Source organism: Thamnophis elegans, chromosome Z, assembly GCF_009769535.1.
Source record: "Thamnophis elegans isolate rThaEle1 chromosome Z, rThaEle1.pri, whole genome shotgun sequence".
NCBI classification, from domain to species: Eukaryota; Metazoa; Chordata; class Lepidosauria; order Squamata; family Colubridae; genus Thamnophis; species Thamnophis elegans.
Window position 1 is genome coordinate 40,270,308 of NC_045558.1, and position 18,880 is coordinate 40,289,187.

At 41.4% G+C, this 18,880-nt stretch overlaps 1 protein-coding gene across 1 annotated transcript; it reads left to right on the forward strand.

The window, feature by feature from the left end:
* Positions 1-858: 858 nt before the first annotated feature.
* On the forward strand, positions 859-12,834 carry MALSU1 (mitochondrial assembly of ribosomal large subunit 1). Its single transcript, XM_032237064.1, has 4 exons — positions 859-1,224; positions 1,833-2,011; positions 5,046-5,127; positions 11,984-12,834. The coding sequence occupies exons 1-4, from the start codon at positions 942-944 to the stop codon at positions 12,139-12,141; spliced, it is 702 nt and encodes a 233-aa protein (XP_032092955.1). The 5' UTR covers positions 859-941; the 3' UTR covers positions 12,142-12,834.
* The last annotated feature ends 6,046 nt before the right edge of the window (positions 12,835-18,880 follow it).

The window sequence follows — 18,880 nt, forward strand, 5'->3', positions numbered from 1 at the left end:
GTTACATGCAGAGAATAATGCACATTTATTAAGTCTGCCAACTGATATTGGTTGTGCCATTTCTCCACATATGTAAGTGAATGAGCATGCAGGAAGATTTGGTCCTGCCCATCCCAAAAGCCAAGCCCTCTTCACTGACAATCCCAGACTTTAACACCCCACCCTTTGGGTTGAAAGGAATTAGCCAGCACTCACCACTGGTCTGGAAGATAATAAATGGCTTGGGATGCACATGTTGTGCTACATTTATTTTGTACATTTGTAAATAAACATAACTCTTGAAAATGAGTGAACTTCAAAAAAAAAAAAATTAAAAAGCTGTGTCTAAATAAATGCTTTACAAGTGCCAATGTGCAATCCTTATTTGTATGGATTAACAGAGATCACTATTTGAAAATGTAAGGCATCTCCTATCCTACAGAATTCCAAAATATTAATTTAAATTTTTTAGTGTTGTTTAGCACTTGGAAGCAGCTGATGCACTTATCCAAGCATCCATCTTAAACTGTAGTTTCACCTTCATCTCTGAAACAAGTGACACTCCAATCAAATATAATCAGAGCCGATAAAATAAAAGCTGGATCCCGGGAACAAATTCACCACTTCGTAGAACGAAGGTTGTAATAGGTGCAAATACAAAGATGACCAAAAGATGGCAGGAAAGAGATTGTCCTGAAATCCAGGTACCTCTGTATTTAATAAAATACTCCTAAACCCTTTACATCCTTGGCGTTGCTTACCAAACAGCGCCTGCGCTAGCTGTCCTGCCTGTCACGTGAGAAAGGCAGCCAATCCCTAAAATATGTTGAATTTACACCCTCCAATCAGTGAGGAGAGAGAGTTTCCTGTTGTAGAACCCCCCCCCCTTTCTTTTTGGAACGTTGCATGTTCGAACATTCTGTTGCCTCCTCGGGATTTTTCCCGGGGAATCGCCAAGCACCATGTGGAGGGGCAGCCTCTTCCTGCGGCTGTTGCAGACTCTGAAGCCTCAGGGAAGGGTTGGTGCGACTGGAAGCCTCAAAAGTGGCCAAGGACGGGTTGATGCCGTGACCCGAGAAACCTCAAGGCCTTCCTTCTTTCTCTCGCGGATGTCCCGGGTAGAATTACGAACGTTTAGCACTGTAGAGACATCTGAGGTGTGGGGTAGAGAAGAAGGCGCCGGAGCGGAGCTTCAAAACTTGCAAGAAGTGGATAGAGATGGGCAGGAATCGAGCATCAGTTCAGGTATCGATGGAGCTGAGAAATATCGCAGCCAAGTCGACCTTGCGTCCCGTTTAGTGGCAAGGCTTTAGTAGCCTCCGATAGATGCAGATTGCTGACGATTTGGCAATTTATTTTCTCCACGCGGCTCGGGTGGATGTAAATCAGTGGAGATGGCGATTTTGCACGGTGGTGATGGTGTTGCAGACTAAATTCCTGACTTCTAGCTAAACCGAAGGACCCTTATAAGTCCTGATGATCAGCCCAGAGAATACCTTATGTGTACCTGTAGGAAATAACGTGGCTTAAAATGGCTTAAATAACAACACAGATAACGGTGCTGCCAATCATTAAATGGAAACAGGAGCGGTAGAAATGTAGGAATCTACTTTACATAGATTCAACTCATGCCATTACTGGATGACAACAAATTATGATTTTATATGCCCCCCCCTTCTTAAGACTGCGGTTTTTAGAAAATTGGATGTTCATCCTAGGTGTAACAAAAGCTACTGGAGAAAGGGGAGGTGTCAAGAACTATTTGTTCTACCTGTTCATTTGTTTTACGTAGTTCAAGATCTTTTTTAAAGCTATTTCTGCATAATTTACACTTTAAGCATTGTCTCTTTCAGATCCTGTTTTTTCCGTATTCAGCCTTGATGATATGGTATCACTTATGAAACAAGAAAATGCCAAAGATATTTGTGTTATCAATTTGCCTCCAGAAATAAAATACAGCAGCTATTTTATAATTTGCAGTGGATCTTCTGCAAGACATCTTCATGCGATGGCACAATACTTGTTGAAAACAGTATGGCATTTTTTTTTCTTTTACAGATATGGAAGAAGTTTTACAAGCTACCATTGGATAGCCAATTAAGAGTTGGAGAGGGGTAGATACTGCAACATGAGTGCTGACTATAGCAAAGCAGATAGTATTTCTAAGCTGCAACTAAAGAAGAATTAGCTTTGATTGCTTGGGAAATAAAGCCTGTTATGTGAATGTATATAAATATTAAGCATAATGCAGAATTTTTTCCCCAGCAAATATAAGTTTCATATTTATAGAAACTTCTGATTTTTTACTGCATTCCTACAGTAGCAAGATCTTTTTGTGGAATAAACCAACCTGTACTTTGCCTCATGATTTAAGAGTGGTGTGACCAAGTCATGAGCCATATGCAGCCCTGGACAGCTAGCAGTGCAGCCCCACAAGAACCCTCCCAAAGGAAATTTGATATTTATATAGATTAATTTTATATCTTATGTGTGGCCTAAGACAATTAATTCCTCTTCAGTCAATGTGGCCCAGGTGAGCTAAAAGTTGGACATGCTTGAATTAAGATATCTTCCTAATGTAACTTTAGTGTATATTATTGTGTGGTGGTGAATCTTATTTGCTGAATTTTAAAATATATTTCATATTTATTGGTAACATATTTCACCTAATTAACTAATACCAAGATCAGCAAGTTTTAAGAAATGCAGAAATATAGTGATAATTGTGGTGAACTCCACATGCTAAAAATATTTAATTCAGAGACAAGTTTGAATATTTTGCTAATATATTATTATATTCAGATTAAACCAAACTTTGAATAGAAAAATTGTCATTAGTGAGCCCTGGAGTATTCATAATTAAGAAGTCCCATTGATTTGGGTTAGGAGCTTTATCTAGGGCTAGAAAATTATGGCCAGCATTCAGTCAATCTTTTTATAATACATTGCAACTGAAGTGCATCCTTTCAGGGAGTTAAATGACAATAGTTTAAAATATGGAGGTAAAAATTCTAGAGTCAGTTTAGTGCAGTGGTTTCGCCACCAGCTAGAAACTGCAAGACTATGAGTTGTAGTTCCATTTTAGGCATAAAGGCAGTTGTTACTTTAGGCTAGAAACACATTCTCAGCTCTGGGAAGGAGGTTAATGGCAAATCATTTCCCAAATCTTGTCATGAAGGAACTGCAGGAATTTATCCAGTCAGTTGCTAGGAGTCAGTACTGACTTGAAAGTTCTAAAAAAGTAAAAATCTTAGCACATCCTGCTAGGATGTGACACTTGTTAAAGAAGTTGGATTATCCTCACTGGATTAGAATATTTATTGAATTAATGGGGTCTATTTCTTAATAAGAGATATAAAAGTATGATAAATTGAACAGTTTAAATGTTTGTAGGAGGTCTTTATATTCTGCTAAAAAGGATCTCATTGTGGTGATGTCCTGAGCTCAAGTGTAGCTAGTTTATTTAGATCCTGTTTTTGTTTGCTAAATGTTGGTTTAGCAACATATTAGCAAACCTAATAATAATGATTCATTAGAATTTTCAATTGTTAAGCTTGAAGTTGGAGAGTCGTTTAGATCCTCAGTCTCACTACCTACCAATACTGACCAGTCCCACTCTGAAGGAGTGTCATTTATTGTCCGTACATGAATTTGTTAATTTATAAGGGCAAATTTTCTGGCTTGGTTTACTCCAGTTTCAGCTATTGTAAGCATGCAGTGAAGCCCAAAGGACTAGTCGTGATGATTTTATCATAGGACAGGGGTGTGAAACTCAATTTCATTGTGGGCTGCATCAGAACTGTGGTTGACCTTAGGTGGGGGAGGAGGGAGACATGGCTGACTGTGGACGTAGCCAGCTTGACGCCCCAAATTGCTGGCATGTTTCTTTTTTGCACTGGGTAGGCTGGGCCGAACCACACTGGCCAGATGTTTGCTCTTCACATTGGGTAGACCAGGACAAAACCATGCTGGCTCCATGATTTCTTTTTGCATTGGATGGACCGGGACAAAGCGACATGGGTTGGCCTCTTACATTTTCGGTTCCACCACAAAACCGCGGACGACAAAATCGCAGTCGACGAAAGCACGTATGTGACGTCATCACAGCGCGACGAAAAAGATCGAAAAATGTAAAAATAAAGCGAAAACCTTATCCTAACCCCCCCAAACCTAACCCTTAACCTAACCCTAAACCTAACCCTTAACCTAATGAAAAACCTAACGCTAACCCTTAACCTAACGCTAAACGTAACGCTAACGCTCTAAACCTAACCCTTAACCTAACCCTAACCCTAACCCTTACCTTTATGTGAATCGGCTTGCTGTAATTTAATTTTTATTTCAATTTTTTGATATTTTTCGTCGCGCTGTGATGACGTCACATACGCGCTTTCGTCGACCGCGCTTTTGTGGAACGTGGTTTTGACGGGTCACGACATTTTCCAGGACGGCCGGATCCGACCATACATTTGATACCCCTGTCATAGGGCCTTCAGTTGGGGTATTTAAGCCATTGTCTAAAGAGTCAGATGAAGGTCTTGAAAGAAAAAAAAATCTGTGATCTTGGCCCCTATTTGTAATCTACTATTCCAGTTCTGGATCAATCCTAATCAACCATAGCCACTTCTTGTAAGGATAATAATAATAGTAATAGCCTTGCTACTCTTTATGTTCTCAAGCATTCTTCTATCTACCCACAGTAAGTACTCTCAACTTCATTAACTGGCTGCCTGTATTATAGTTGGGAGACCTAAAATTAGTTTTATGAGATAAAACATTTGGAGTTCCAGTTTTGTTTTATATTCTTTATCAGCATACAGCACTTCTGCTGTAAACATAACTTATCATGGTCAAACCACAGCTGATACTGATGTTGTTTGCTTCAATTAAGAAAATCTCACATCCAATATTTATAAAATAAAGTTATCACATACAGCCTGCGTTCCTGCAGCCTGCTGTGTAACAAGCTCACCAGAAGTCCCAGTGGTTTAAATGAATTCTATTAGTTTTTAATGTGTGCACAGATATTCATAGGAAATTAATACACATTTTTATTTGTCTTCCAGTACAAGCATTTGAAGAACGATTCTGATCCTCATGTTGTGATAGAAGGAAAAGAGACTGATGACTGGCTATGCATTGATTTTGGTAAATAATTTATTATTGGTAAAGTAGAGTGCACAAGTGATTTTATTCATTCATTCATTCCTATAGCTGCCCAAATCAATTCTAGATGTATGCAGTTATAAAATAATGAAAGGAATGTACCATATTTTTCATATTTAAGACACATTTTTCCCCCAAACATCCTTTGCAGTCCTTTGGTGAATAACAGCTGGGCCATGGCGGCAAGGTCCTTTTACATTGCTGAACCCCTCCTCTTCTGTCTCTTTTCCGCAGTGCAGGAATAAATAGAGAGCTGGCACCTGAGAAGACACCTATCTGTAGTCCTCTCAAGCTCCACCTCCTCCCCTCACTACACTGCTGCTCCAAATTTTTTGCTTATTTTCCTCCTCTAAACCTAGGTGCGTCTTGTGGAGTGAAAAATACAGTAATTATTTTAAAGTAATTGTTTAACAATGTTTGCAATAGCAGTAGACTTAGCAATAGCAGTAGACTTATATACCGCTTCATAGGCCTTTCAGGCCTCTCTAAGCGGTTTACAGAGAGTCAGCATATTGCCCCCAACAATCTGGGTCCTCATTTTACCCACCTCGGAAGGATGGAAGGCTGAGTCAACCCTGAGCCGGTGAGATTTGAACCGCTGACCTGCTGATCTAGCAGTAGCCTGCAGTGCTGCATTTAACCACTGCGCCACCTTGGCTTGTATTTAAAATGATGATTACTCAGGTAACAGTAAAGCCAAGCAACAGGTCCTTAATCCATTCTGAGCCACAGGCCCAGGTACATAGCCAAGTTTTCAAAGCTTTGCAAAAGCCAATAGAATTGGTGCCATTCTAATCTCTGAGTGCAAAATATTCTAGAAGACGGGCTACAGCAGAAAAAGCCCTTCTTCTGGTTCCCACCAGTTGACATTCTTTGGCTGATGGGGTGTGCAGAATGCCAAATCTGTTGGATCAATTGAATGGGTAAAAACTCTTGGAAAAATACAGCTCCTCAGGTAACCCAGTCCCAAGCCATGTAGGGATTTCAAGGTGACGACCAGCTCCCTGTATTGCATCCGGAAATACACTTGCAGCCAGTGCAACTCATAGAATAGTGGTGTTACATGTGCTGTATAGCCAACACTATTTATTACCTGTGCAACTGTATTTTGCCCAGTTGAAGTTTCTAAATGTTCTTCAAGGGCAGCCCCATGTAGAGCCTATTACAGTAATCTAAAGAGGAGCTTAGAAGATCATGAATTCCTGGTCAAGGAATGGGTGCAACTGGAACTCTACCTGAATGTTAGGCTTTCCTAGTCACAGCTGCTATCTGCTCTTCAATGAGCTGTGAGTCTAGGACCACCTTCAGATTGCTCACGGGATCTCTCTGGGCGTGGCACGACAAAACTGCGGTCCACTAAAGCACGCCCGATTAAAGCGCGTACCTGACATCATCAGCAGCACGACAACAAGGACCGCGGAGAAAAAAGGGCGCTTTAAAAAGCGCTTTTAAAGCAAGCCGATTCACGTAAAGGTTAGGGTTAGGTTAAGGGTTAGGGTTAGGTTTAGGGTTATGTTAAGGGTTAGGGTTAGGTTTAGGTTAAGGGTTAGCGTTAGGTTTAGCGTTAGGTTAAGGGTTAGGTTTAGGGTTAGGTTTAGGGTTAGGTTTTGGGGGGTTAGGTTTAGTTTTACGCGTTAATTTTAGCTTTACCACTCACAGCGTGCTTTTTTCATCGCGCTGTGATGACGTCAGGTACGCGGTTTCGTCGAGCGCGCTTTAGTCGACCGCGGTTTTGTGGTGGAACCCTCTCTGGGGTAGGGCCATTCTCATCCAGAACTAAAGATGGAAAAACCTTGTTTGCGGAAGATCCAAATACCCCCACTCGATTTTGCTAGGGTTCTCCTCATTTAGACCCACACCTCCTTTAGACACAGTACAGCATCATTCAAGGGGCATGGAATAAGATATAAGCCTGCATATTGATGGTATCTCACCCAAACCACCTTACCCACTGCCCTCATATAAATATTAAATAAGAGAGGAGAGAGAACTGAGTCCCAAAGCACCCCACAAATAGGGACCGTAGCCTTGATCTCCTCCTACTTATCAACTCTGACTGAAACTGACCCTGGGGAAAGGAGAATGACCATTGGCTTATCTGAAGGGTCCTTTTCTGTACGCTGCAAGGAGAGTCCAAGCATGGGTTAAATTCTGTCTGACTGCCCTGGACTGATTTGAAAGATCTTTAGCCACCCCTCCTCTTCCGGCTCCTCAGATTTTTTGATGAATGTGTGGACCTGTAACACTGTTCAAATGTGGTTCCATTGAGCCTGTTCTTAGTTCAAGTCAACATAGATTGTATAAGTCAAGTCTGGTAATAAAGTCACAAATCTAAATCAAGTAATGTAATATGTATACACATGGAAGCTGTGACAGAGACCCTAGGGCAGGGTTGGACTCTCCTCGCAGCGTACAGAAAAGGACCCTTCAGGTAAGCCAATGGTCATTTTCCTATACGCTGCTTGGAGAGTCCAAGCATGGGACATACCCAAGCTAAATGCCACTAGGGTGGGAAGAACCTGATTCAATGATCTCCAGCAGTATGAATGCATTGAAGGATTCGTCTCCCAAAGGCTGCTTCCGCTGATGCAAACTTGTCCAATTTGTAAGCTCAAACAAACTGGGATGGTGAAGCCCACGTAGCCTTTGCAGATCTCTTCTATGGGCACTTGGGTCGGCCAGACTGCTGTGGGCTGTGTAGAGTGGGCTGTGATACGTCGTGGTACCTGGTAGACTGGAGCAAGGGCGATGCAGGCACGCAACCATCGGCCGATGGTGGAAGATGTGACTTTGCGCCCCATGGTAGCAGGTTGAAAGGAAATGAAAAGCGATTCCGATCGCCGCTCTCTTGTCCCAAGAGAACTCCTGCTCTGGAAGGATTTCCTCATCTACAGCTGAATCCTCGCTGTCCAGCGAGGAATGGGGAGAGGTGGATCCCTGGGGAGCTTCTGAAAGAATGGTCTTAGAGGAAGGCCTGGCCCTGCAACGTCGCTTGACCCTCTGCAGTGCCCTGGGATATGGCCTTGGCTATAACATCCTGCATTTCTGGGAAGGCTGGCCCTTGGGCGTCTACAAGCCGCCTACGCTTAGCGGTCCAGCAGGGCAGAGGATGTGGAGCCAGTGATAAAACTGAAGGGAATCCTCTGCTTCTAAGGAGCAATAAAACATCAGCATTATCTCCCATGGATGGTCTAGTGGAGTTAGCTGACTCAGAGTAGTCATTTGATGAAAATTTCTGGCCCTCGTCCTCACTATCCGACCGTGGTGGGTCCTGATTAGTAGGAGCTGTGGCCTCTGGTAATTCCACTGCAGGAATTGGAGAACTAGCCACCGGTTGTTGCTGGGCTTGTTCAGGTTGTTTCTCTGGTGCTCTGGCTTCTGGGGGCAACTTGATCTTGGAACTTTGATCTTTTCTTCCCCCCCTCCCCCCCCCGCCTGGCTCTCTATGCTGAGGGCCTCTGAGGCTGCTTTGCTAGCCTGCCTGGTAATGCTCCTGCTGCTAGAGGACCGTGGCTGAGTTGTCTCCTGATGGGAGTTGTGTGCCATTGTGTTGTGAACAGTTGTAGTCTGGACACCACTCACCACCTAGAACACAGTTGTGGTACCTGCAGCTGCTGGTTCAGAAGCGGAAAGCTTGCTGGCTGAGATGAGTATTAAGGGCGCCTCCACGAGAAAATCTCTGGCATGAGATCCAAGCCTCCCAGTGCCTGTAGATGTAAGCCTAAGGTAAGGATCAACACCTCGTTGTTGTTGAGCAATTGTCACAGTGGTGGAAGGAGGAACTGGCCACTGGATTGTCGGACAGAGAAGTCACGCTGCCACCACTCTCCAAAGCTCATTCCGAAGTGCAGGGAAAAATGCAGCAAAATTGCAAACAAAATGGCCACTGGAAGTTTTTCCCTCACTCAAAATGGCCACCGCGATGACTACTGTTGGAGAAAAGCGATGCCAAATTCAAATCAATAAGAGCGATGGTGTGAACGGCTGGATTCTTGCACCACTGACCGTTGCGCCCAACGCTTCAGTTACTAATGAATGGCAATGGCGTGAACAGCTGGATCTTCACACCACTGACCATTGCGCCAAACACCACAATCTAGCGCAAGTGGCTGGGCCCCCTTGCCACTGACCGCTGTGCCAATATAAAGGGCGAATGCGGCGGCTCCCAAGTCGGCTTGCGGCGGCCAGCATGTCGGATAAGCCGCACATGCCCAGAGAAGCCTGGAACAAGCGCTGGCAACAAGCAGAAGCCAGGGAAACAAAAGGAACTTTAAAACAGACCTTATTTTCTTGCAGGATGGAAAAAAAATTTGGTTGGAAAGTCCACGTTAAGATTAAATTTCTGTTGATATTCTGGAACCACTGAAAACGTGTCCATTGAGCTAGAACTAAATTGAAAAATCTGAGAAGCTGGAAGAGGATGCGTGGCTAAAGATCTTTCAATTCAGTCCAGGGCAGTTAGATATAATTTAACCCATGCTTGGACTCTCCAAGCAGCGTACAGGAAAACCAGCACAATGCAGTGCCACTCACCCCCAACTCCTGTAGCCAGCCCAGTGATGATACGCTGATATATGTCACTGTGAGGTCAAGAAGAGCCAAGATGGATACACTACCACCATCACTCTCCAAACTTAGATCATCCATGAATGTTATCAATGCCATCTCAGCTCCAAACCCTTACCTGAATCATAACTGAAAAGATGCTAGATAATCTGCTTCATCCAAGGTTCTCTTCAGTGGCCACATGACCATTCTCTCCATAGTCTTCCCTAAGGAGGGAAGATTGGATTCTGAGTGATTGCTGGCACAGTTCAAGGGGGAACAATTCAAAACGACAGATGGGGAGAACTAGGTGGGTGGAGCATGGCAGGGCAGAAGCAGCATGAGGTTCTCCTCCAAAGGTGGTCTTGTCCTGACCTAACAACTGCAATTGGTACTGCAAGAACTTTAATTGCTAAATTATGTGATGCTTTACCTAACAAGTGCATTGCTTAGTGATAGGAAATCCCAGTCCCAATTGTGGTTGTAAATCAAAGGCTATTTGTTTTAATACGGTCTGACTTTTTAAGATCTTGAAACCTACCTTATTTTTCAATAAGACGCACCAAGATTTTGAAGGGGTAAATTTTTTTTAAAAAGGTTTTGCCCTCCCCGGCCCCCAGGAGCGCTCTGCACTGTGTTTTATTTGGGGGGGGGGGGCAAAAACATGACACATGGTGGCTCGATCTTCCTAAAGAGTAAGGCTTTTATCAATCTCAAACCTACTTTTCTCTACCCCTCCCATGGCAGGGCAGGACTAAACATATCTCTCTGCACTTTATTTTGTTCCCTCTGACCCGCGACACGGAGCCTCTTGGCCCAAGGAGCTGCTTCTTCTCTTCAGAGGAAGGAAAGATATATGGGGGCTGCTGAAATGGCACCTGAATAGCAAAAGGGAAGCACAAAGGAAACAATCTGGCAAGGCTGCCTCCTTGAACAACCAGGCTTGTTCACAGCCCTCTTGGCAACCCCGCTTCCTTAGTCTCAGGGCAAAAACAGGTCCCAGACTGCAGGAAAACTCCTGACCTGGCACTCCTGCATTCCGAAGTTTCCTTTCCATCCTGCACTTCTTCTTCTAGCCAAGATCCCAATGATGCCAATAGCTTTTCCTGGAGAGAAAGTGAAGAGAAAATCTTGAGAAAATCCTTTGTGTTGAGATTGTTTCTCTTCCCTTCATCCACCCCGCTGCCCCCAATTCACCCCGATGTGTCATGCAGCAAAGAGATACGGTAGCTGGGCGCAATAGCAATAAGCAGATCCAGAGAGATTTGGGGTGGGGGATGGAGAACGCTATATTGGGAAGTTAAAAACCTAGAATGGGACACAAGCTTGATTCAAAGGTTTTGGCTGAGATCGGTGTGCTGCCACCCGGAAATGCTATTACCGCGATCTCTGCCGCCTGGAACCGCCCGAGAAGGGGTATGTAAAGCGGATGCTGCAGAGATCGTGGTAGCAGCATTTTGTTTAAAACATTTTTTTATTTATTTCATTTTCATTTTCATTTTATACAATCACTTATATACTGTGCGTAACAAAAAACAAAAAAAAGTCAAAGCCTTTGAATCAAGCTTGATTGTACCCCATTTCAGGTTTTTAACTTCCCAATCTAGCATTCTGAGAAATCTAGCATTTTTGAGGCACCTTTTGTCTGCAGGAGGAGGAGGGCAACTTAAAGCAGTTAGGGTGCTTTCCGGGTGGCAGTTTTCGGCAGGTTCCAAGCGTGGCTTTCTTTTCCAGTTACTCAGAGGCTTTGGTATACTCCACCTTTGCCCTCCTCCTCCTGCAAGCAAAAGGTGCCTCAGAGATTTAGTGGGGAGCTCAGGGGAGACAATGGCCACAATGACTTCACTCCTCAGCAATGTGAGTAGCTGCTTGCCACCGCCTAAGCCCTCCTAGGAGCCCAGCCGAGCAGAAGTTCCAAAAGCGAAACCTCTCTCCTTTCCAGCCATCACGATCTCTGCAGCGCCCGCTTCGCCTGCCCCGTTTTCAGATGATACAGGGGGCTACATTCGGAGTATAAGATGCACCCAGATTTTCACCCTCTTTTTTGGAGTAAAAAGGTGTCTTATGCTCTGAAAAATACAGTAATTTAATATAACCAATACATAGAAACTCTGGTGCTTGCTATTCCTTCTTACATGGAATGCCACATTATGGAAGGCATTTAACCCGAGGTGAGTCAGAAGACTTTACTAATCTCATTCTTTACTTACTGTCCCAAGGGAGTGGGCGGCATACAAATCTTATTAAAGTCTTATTAATCTTATTAAAGTTGTGCTGTTCCATCATCTTGCAGGCAACATTGTAGTCCATTTCATGTTGCCAGAGACACGAGAAATCTACGAATTGGAAAAGCTGTGGACGCTCCGCTCTCATGATGATCAGTTGACACAGATGATTCCAGAATCTTTACCTGATGACTTTATGTTTGGGCTAGATTCTAAACAGGAGTGATTTAACCTCACATCTAAGGATCAGAAAGAACTTTGGTCAACTGAGTTACTGAGCCAATTCTTGGGAAGAAAAAGGCGAAATGGAGCACATCAACCTGCAACTACCAAGTATCAGCTTTAGGTAGTATTGATAAGTACAGGTAGTCCTCGACTTACCACCATTTATTTTGTGACCATTCAAAGTTACAATGGCACTTTAAAAAGTGATTAGAATAACTGTTGCAGCATCCCCAGGGTGACATGAACACAATTTGAATGTGTGGCAATTGGTTCCTGTTTGCTGGTTGCACTGTCCCAGGACCATGTGATCATCTTTTGCAGTCTTCTGACAAGCAAAAGTTGGGAATCAGATTCATTTATCAACTATGTTACTAATTTGAATGGATTCATTTAACAGCTGTGACAAAAAAGATCATAAAATGGGGGCAATTTGCTTAATGTTTTGCTTAGCAACAGAAGTTTCAGGCTCAGTTGTGGTCATTAAATAGAAGACTACCTGTGTAGAACTTGTCAATGGGAAGTCAGTAATGCCCTGTGGAAAAGACACTGGCTCTTGTTGCAAAGGCAAAAGCTTTAAACATGTGGATAATAGTTATTTGAAATAATTCCTATTGACATTTAGGTCTTTTGAATAGGGGCTTGTTTTGACATTGATTGGTTTGCTATTTATGTTAAATAAAGATGTTTTGAAATATTTTTAAAATTAATCTCAACTTTATTTTGGTGTATTCTTTCTAATGTCCGTTGTTAGTTACCACCATAAAATCTGGTAAGTTCCAATATAAGTAAGTGTATTCAGAGCATCTAGAAAACATTTGCAAAGTTTGGTGCAAGATGAAGTGAGAGTAGGGGGTAAACTGCTGCCATAGCATTAATATCACCTAGATTTTACGCAAATTGATGTTGATTTCTAAATTATCTCTATTTTTCCTAAACCCAGTTGACCATAGGATACCATTCCATCAAGTTGAAAATTGCACTTAGAAGAGTTAAAATCACCTTCCTCTTTTTCCTATTCAAATATCAAATAGGACTTCAGCAGAATTCTTTGAAGAGCTATCAGAAAATGTTTATGTTCTTAATTTATGCAAGAAAAACCAAAGGCACAGGTGTAGTATAGGTGGTACCTGGCTCAATAGTAGTAACTATGAGAGGGATTTTGGAGTTCTAGTGAACAGTCACTTACAAATAAGGCAGCAGTGTGCTGCAGCTGCCAAAAAAGCCAATGCAGTGCTAGGCTGCATTAACGGATAGAATCAAAATCATGTGAAGTCTTAATTCCACTTTATAATACCTAGGTAAGAACACACTTGGAATACTTCATCCAGTTTTGCTCCCCATACTATAAAAAATATGTGTCTCTGGAAAGAGTACAGAAAAAAGCAACAAGGATGATTAGAATATTGGAGGCTAAAACATGAAGAATGGTTACAACAAATGGCTATATCTAGTTTAATGAAAAGAAGGACTAGGGGTGACATGATAGCAGCTTTCTAATATCTAAGGGCCTGCCACAAAGAAGAGGGGAGTCAAGCTATTCTCCAAAGCACCTGAAGGCAGGACAAGAAGCAATAGATGGAAACTAATCAAGGAGAGGCAACCTAGAACTAAGGTAAAATTTCCTGACAGAACAAATAATCAGTGGAACAACTTGCCTCAGAAGTGCATGCTCCAATCCTGGAAGTTTTTAAGAAATTGGAGAACCATTTGTCTGAAATGGTGTAATTTTTCCAGCCTGGGTAGGGGGTTAGACTAAATGACTTCCAAGTCCCTTCCAACTGTTGTTCTGTAATATAAAGAAGCATTTAAATTGACCCTAAATTTTGAATTATATGAAATTATAATTCAATTATCTGAAACCTAATCTGATAGGAAATTATTTTTAGACCTTTCCCTGGAGTGAATGTTTCGGACCTTTCACTTGCATGCAACTGTCCAATCAACCCACACTAAAAAAGCTTAATCTTTTGTGGCTGTTGGCAACGTTCATATAATAAGCAGCAGAAAATCCTCTGCATTAATTCATAGGCTGCGTTCATGCAATAGAATAATTATTTGCAAGGTGTAAAGCAAAGTTGTATTCCACCTCCTTTCATTTTAATTTTTGCATCAATGCCATGGCAACAGGATTTTAATTAGAAAATCTCCATCCAAACCTAACTGGTAGACTATTGGGTTACTTCTACATTATGTAACATAAGTGGGCGTATTGTAAGTCTCCCTGGTTCAGCACCATCACAACAAATAAGATAGCAATAGGACTTCTATACTGCTTCACTGTCCTTAAGCGGTTTATAAAGTCAGCATATTGCCCCCAACAATCTTGGACGGATGGAATGAAGAGTACCTTTAGGGATAATGTCGAACAAATTCAAGCCCTTGATATTTAGGAATTGTTTTTCTTGCCACTGGCTTATGGAGGCCCCAAATTGAATCACCAAGAAGTCAGAGATATATTTACCATCCAGTTTTGTTTGGGCTGGTGTTGTGTTTGCATAGAAAGTAATTATATACCCTGACTAAAAGTGTTCTGATTTCAAAATAATAACACAACCATTTTGTGATTTTCAAATGTGTGCATACAATTTAAAACCATTCGAAGTTTTTCAGTCAAGCTTCTTAAGGAACTTGTTTTTGGTTTTTATTTTGTTTCTAACCCAATCTTTTAGGCTGAAGCAGGAATAACCCCAATTTAAATCTATACAAAGTAGCTCTTTAGCTCCTGGATCAAGTTAATCTTTAATCAAATGTATCTGGCTGCCTCCCCCCCCCTTTTTTAATTAACTCTTCAAGACAAATTTCAGACTTCCTTGTAGAAAGAGTTTAATGTTGTCATAAAGAATTGTGCGGTTTCCCTCATGTATGGATTTCCAAGGAGATTTGTTCAAGCCAAAGTACTTTCCGCAGGGGGTGGGTGGGGGGCAATTATTGCCTGGAAAGCAATCTCATCCACATGCTACCATTTATTATTTCACTCAATGCAGAAAAAAATAGTGCATTTACCCATTAGTATCACTCCTAAAAAACATTAGAAGAGCTCTTACATTCACCTATTGTAATGCCCTCCCACCATTTTGGAGGGAAGACTGTTGCGATACCTAAGCAATTCTGTCCTTGTGAATGGGGGAAAATTGAAGCTTTGGGACTTGTGGTTATGCTACCATTTTAAAGAGCCCTCCAAGGTAGATGTATTTTCCCCTTCATAAAACAATACTCATGAGACAGAGACTGATTATTCTATCTGCTGCTAGGAGACCAAAGCATGAGGGTTTCAGACAATGTTCCCCAGTTCAGAATCCAAGCTATGATTGTATGCAAATGACTCTTGAACCCGAAGTTACCAGACTCGGTATCTCTCATTTTTTTTTCTTTCTTTCTAAAAAAAGTAGTCCTTTAGCAACAATTCGGACTGGCAACTCAGCAAAACGTTGCTAATTGAAACTGCAAGTGTGCTTATAATCTTACTTTTTCATTCCTTTGTTTCACGGACCTGCTTATCATAACTGATCACAACTGTGAATGGTCACTAAATAAGGCAGTCGTTAAATAAGAAATGTCTGTTTTATATTGTTTCTAGTTGGTTGGATTATAGTTGAAATAATCCCAATCAAATCCTAGTTAAAACAGCTATTGAGACCTTACAAATTAGCCTTTTAAATTATAATTAGTATGTTTATGTATTTATAATCAGTTATCTTAACTACTTATGACATTTTTACTATATTTTTATTTTTTCTCTAGTATTTTTTAATTCTATGCCAATAATTTATCCCATTGATACTATATTGTACTTATTTGTGTTTTTTGGGGGGAGAAGTATCTTTTATGCTGGTTTATGATTGAAATAAAAGCAGACAAATATACTAAATCAAATGAAGCTACCTTCTAGCCAGGTAGGGAGAAGAAAAAAGACTTAATGTTAATCAATGCTGTAACTTACAAAATAGTCAAATTATTAAGTATTTTTGAAAAATGATCAGAATCAGAATTTAGTAATTACAATATAAACTGTCAGTAGTGATGTCTGCTTCTATGGATAAACTATGCCTAAACTATGGCAATGTAGGAATGAAAGAAATGTAACAAATTTTATCTGAAAAAGGAAATATAAAATATGGAACTACAAATGACAGACCAAGAGAATAATTTGGGGAAAAGGATGCTTTACTGGATATACAAAACAGGTTTATTAAAGTCTCAAAATTTGTGTGATGGAAAAAAGAAGAATTGAAGAGAAATAAAACCCTATTTTGACAATACTCGACTGAATTAAAAATTGTTAGAATCTTTTCTCTTTTCATTCTAGAAAGAAAAAAGAACCACCTCAGTTAATTTTACAACCAACTGCTTAAGCCAGGGGGGTCAAACGCAAGGCCCGGGGGTGCTTAGATCTAGCCAGCAAGGCTGTCCTGGCAACAAAGGACCGGCCATGATGCCTCTGTCAGAGAAAAGAGACCTCAGGAGGGCCGTGGACGGCTTTCTTTTTCACTCGCAGAGAATTGCAGAATGCAGTTACAGCTGAAAATAGAGCTCAGTAGCCAGTTTTTTGCTGGCAGAGTGCTCAGGCCACCACAAGCATCCTCAACACAAGTGACATCGAGCTGGCCACGACCACCTTGAGGTCAAACACAACCCTAATGCGGTCCTCAATGAAATCAAATTTGACACCCTGACTTAAGCAGATCGAACAAATTGCTCAAATTCTGTTTTATTATCACTGCAAGCTATTAAACCCACAAGGTTTACTCAACAAAACTTCAATACTATTTACATGTTTGATAAGAGTTATGCTCACAGGTGCACACAAAGCAGCCTGCCAGTCTCCTCTAATGATAGGAAAGTGTAAGAGAACTCATATCAGTATTAAAATTTTCCAAATTAAGTCTTTGGGCATGAAGGCAAATTGATACCACAATTTTACAATATGAATATTGAGTCATTTGAGTTCACTTGTGACATTATCAGTTTCAGTTCATTCTATTCTTGATGAAGCAAACTTCAGAATCGTGCAGTTGTGTGTATTTAGAATCATAGTGTTAGTACAGCTTCTTCTCTGGGCAACTTATAAATAAGACTAAATATGCAATATATCTGAACTACCAGTGTTTGTTTATGTTTATTATAATTTATAGGCCGCCCTTTTCCCTGAGGGGACTCAGGGCGGCTTACAAAACACGGGAAAGGGGGTACAAAGACAAAAGACATAAGACAATACATGATATTAAAAATAGAGCACAACATTCATTCATCATTCGGGAGGGGACAAACTAAGATTTTTCATCCCCAGGCCTGACGGGACAGCCAGATCTTAAGGGCTGTGCGGAAGGCCTGGGCGGTGGTGAGGGTGCGAATCTCCACGGGGAGATTGTTCCATAGCGTCGGAGCTGCAACTGAGAAGGCTCTCCTCCGAGTAGTCGCCAGTCGGCACTGACTGGCGGATGGGATTCGGAGGAGGCCTACCCTGTGCGATCTGATGGGACGCAGGGAGGTAATTGGCAGAAGGCGGTCTCTCAAATAGCCAGATCCACTACCATGGAGCGCTTTGTGAGTGGTAAGTAGGACCTTGAAGTGCACCCGGAGATCAACAGGTAGCCAGCGCAGCTCACGGAGGATCGGTGTTATGTGGGCGAACCGTGGTGCGCCCACAATCACTCGCGCGGCCGCATTCTGGACTAGCTGAAGTCTCCGGGTGCTCTTCAAGGGCAGCCCCATGTAGAGCACGTTGCAGTATTCCAGCCTAGAGGTCACAAGGGCTCGAGTGACTGTTGTGAGAGCCTCCCGGTTCAGGTAGGGCCGCAACTGGCGCATCAGGCGAACCTGAGCAAATGCCCCCCTGGTCACAGCTGACAAATGATGGTCGAAACTCAGCTGTTCACCAGTGTGAACTGCCATGTTAATTATTCTGTTCTGGCAAGGATTTCCATTTCAGCCCCATGAATCAATCAATACATTTTTAAAAAATGGACATAAGCTTTTAAGATCTCCTCCATTCTTTCAGTTTCTTTAACCTCTTTCTCTTACCAAATAAAACAAAGACACATTTATCTGATAGTAGGAGTTAAACTCTTTATTCCATTCAGAGGCATCTGGCAAGTGAAGCTGCATAGGGGGCACATTACAGAGAAGAAATGATCAATACTTTATTGAACACTGAAATCATTTAAAATTTCACTTCCTAGCTATATGAAATACTTCATATTGTCATATCTCAACTGAAACTAAAAGACATGATTTTATCACACTAAAGTCTACAAATTTAAAGAAAAATGACAATATTTATGTCAGCAGATGTAAAGTAGCACTTATTTTGTAAAATAAAGCTATTAAGGAAAACAATCATCAATCTTTGCCAAAATTAATAATATTGAACTCAGATTTTAAAAAATCATTATGTCCATCTTCTTACTTCAGTAATTGTAAAAGTTCATTATAAGAAAAAAAATATCCTAAAGTTTAGGTAAAGTATTGTTCCCCCTTCCAAGCCCCCAAGAAACTTGTTTTTCTTTTTTTCTGCTAAACTACTACATATACTTGTATTTTTAAGCCAATTAGTAAAGAAAAATGCAGTAAAATAAGAGAAACTTCCCCACCCCCCCAAAAAAATTATCTAATCTGTATAACCATAATCTTTGGGCAAATGATCTATTCTATGTAGAAATGCCTCTATTTTCTTATCAATCTAAGAGGTAGATCAACAAAATGGTGAAACAAACTGTTTTTGCTAATTGTGCCCCTCCAAA

Coding starts and splice junctions, on each gene's coding strand:
- MALSU1 (XM_032237064.1), top strand. CDS start 942: ATGTGGAGGGGCAGCCTCTTCCTGCGGCTGTTGCAGACTCTGAAGCCT. Junction 2,012..5,045: donor CACAATACTTGTTGAAAACA/GTATGGCATTTT, acceptor TTTGTCTTCCAG/TACAAGCATTTGAAGAACGA. Junction 5,128..11,983: donor CTGGCTATGCATTGATTTTG/GTAAATAATTTA, acceptor ATCATCTTGCAG/GCAACATTGTAGTCCATTTC.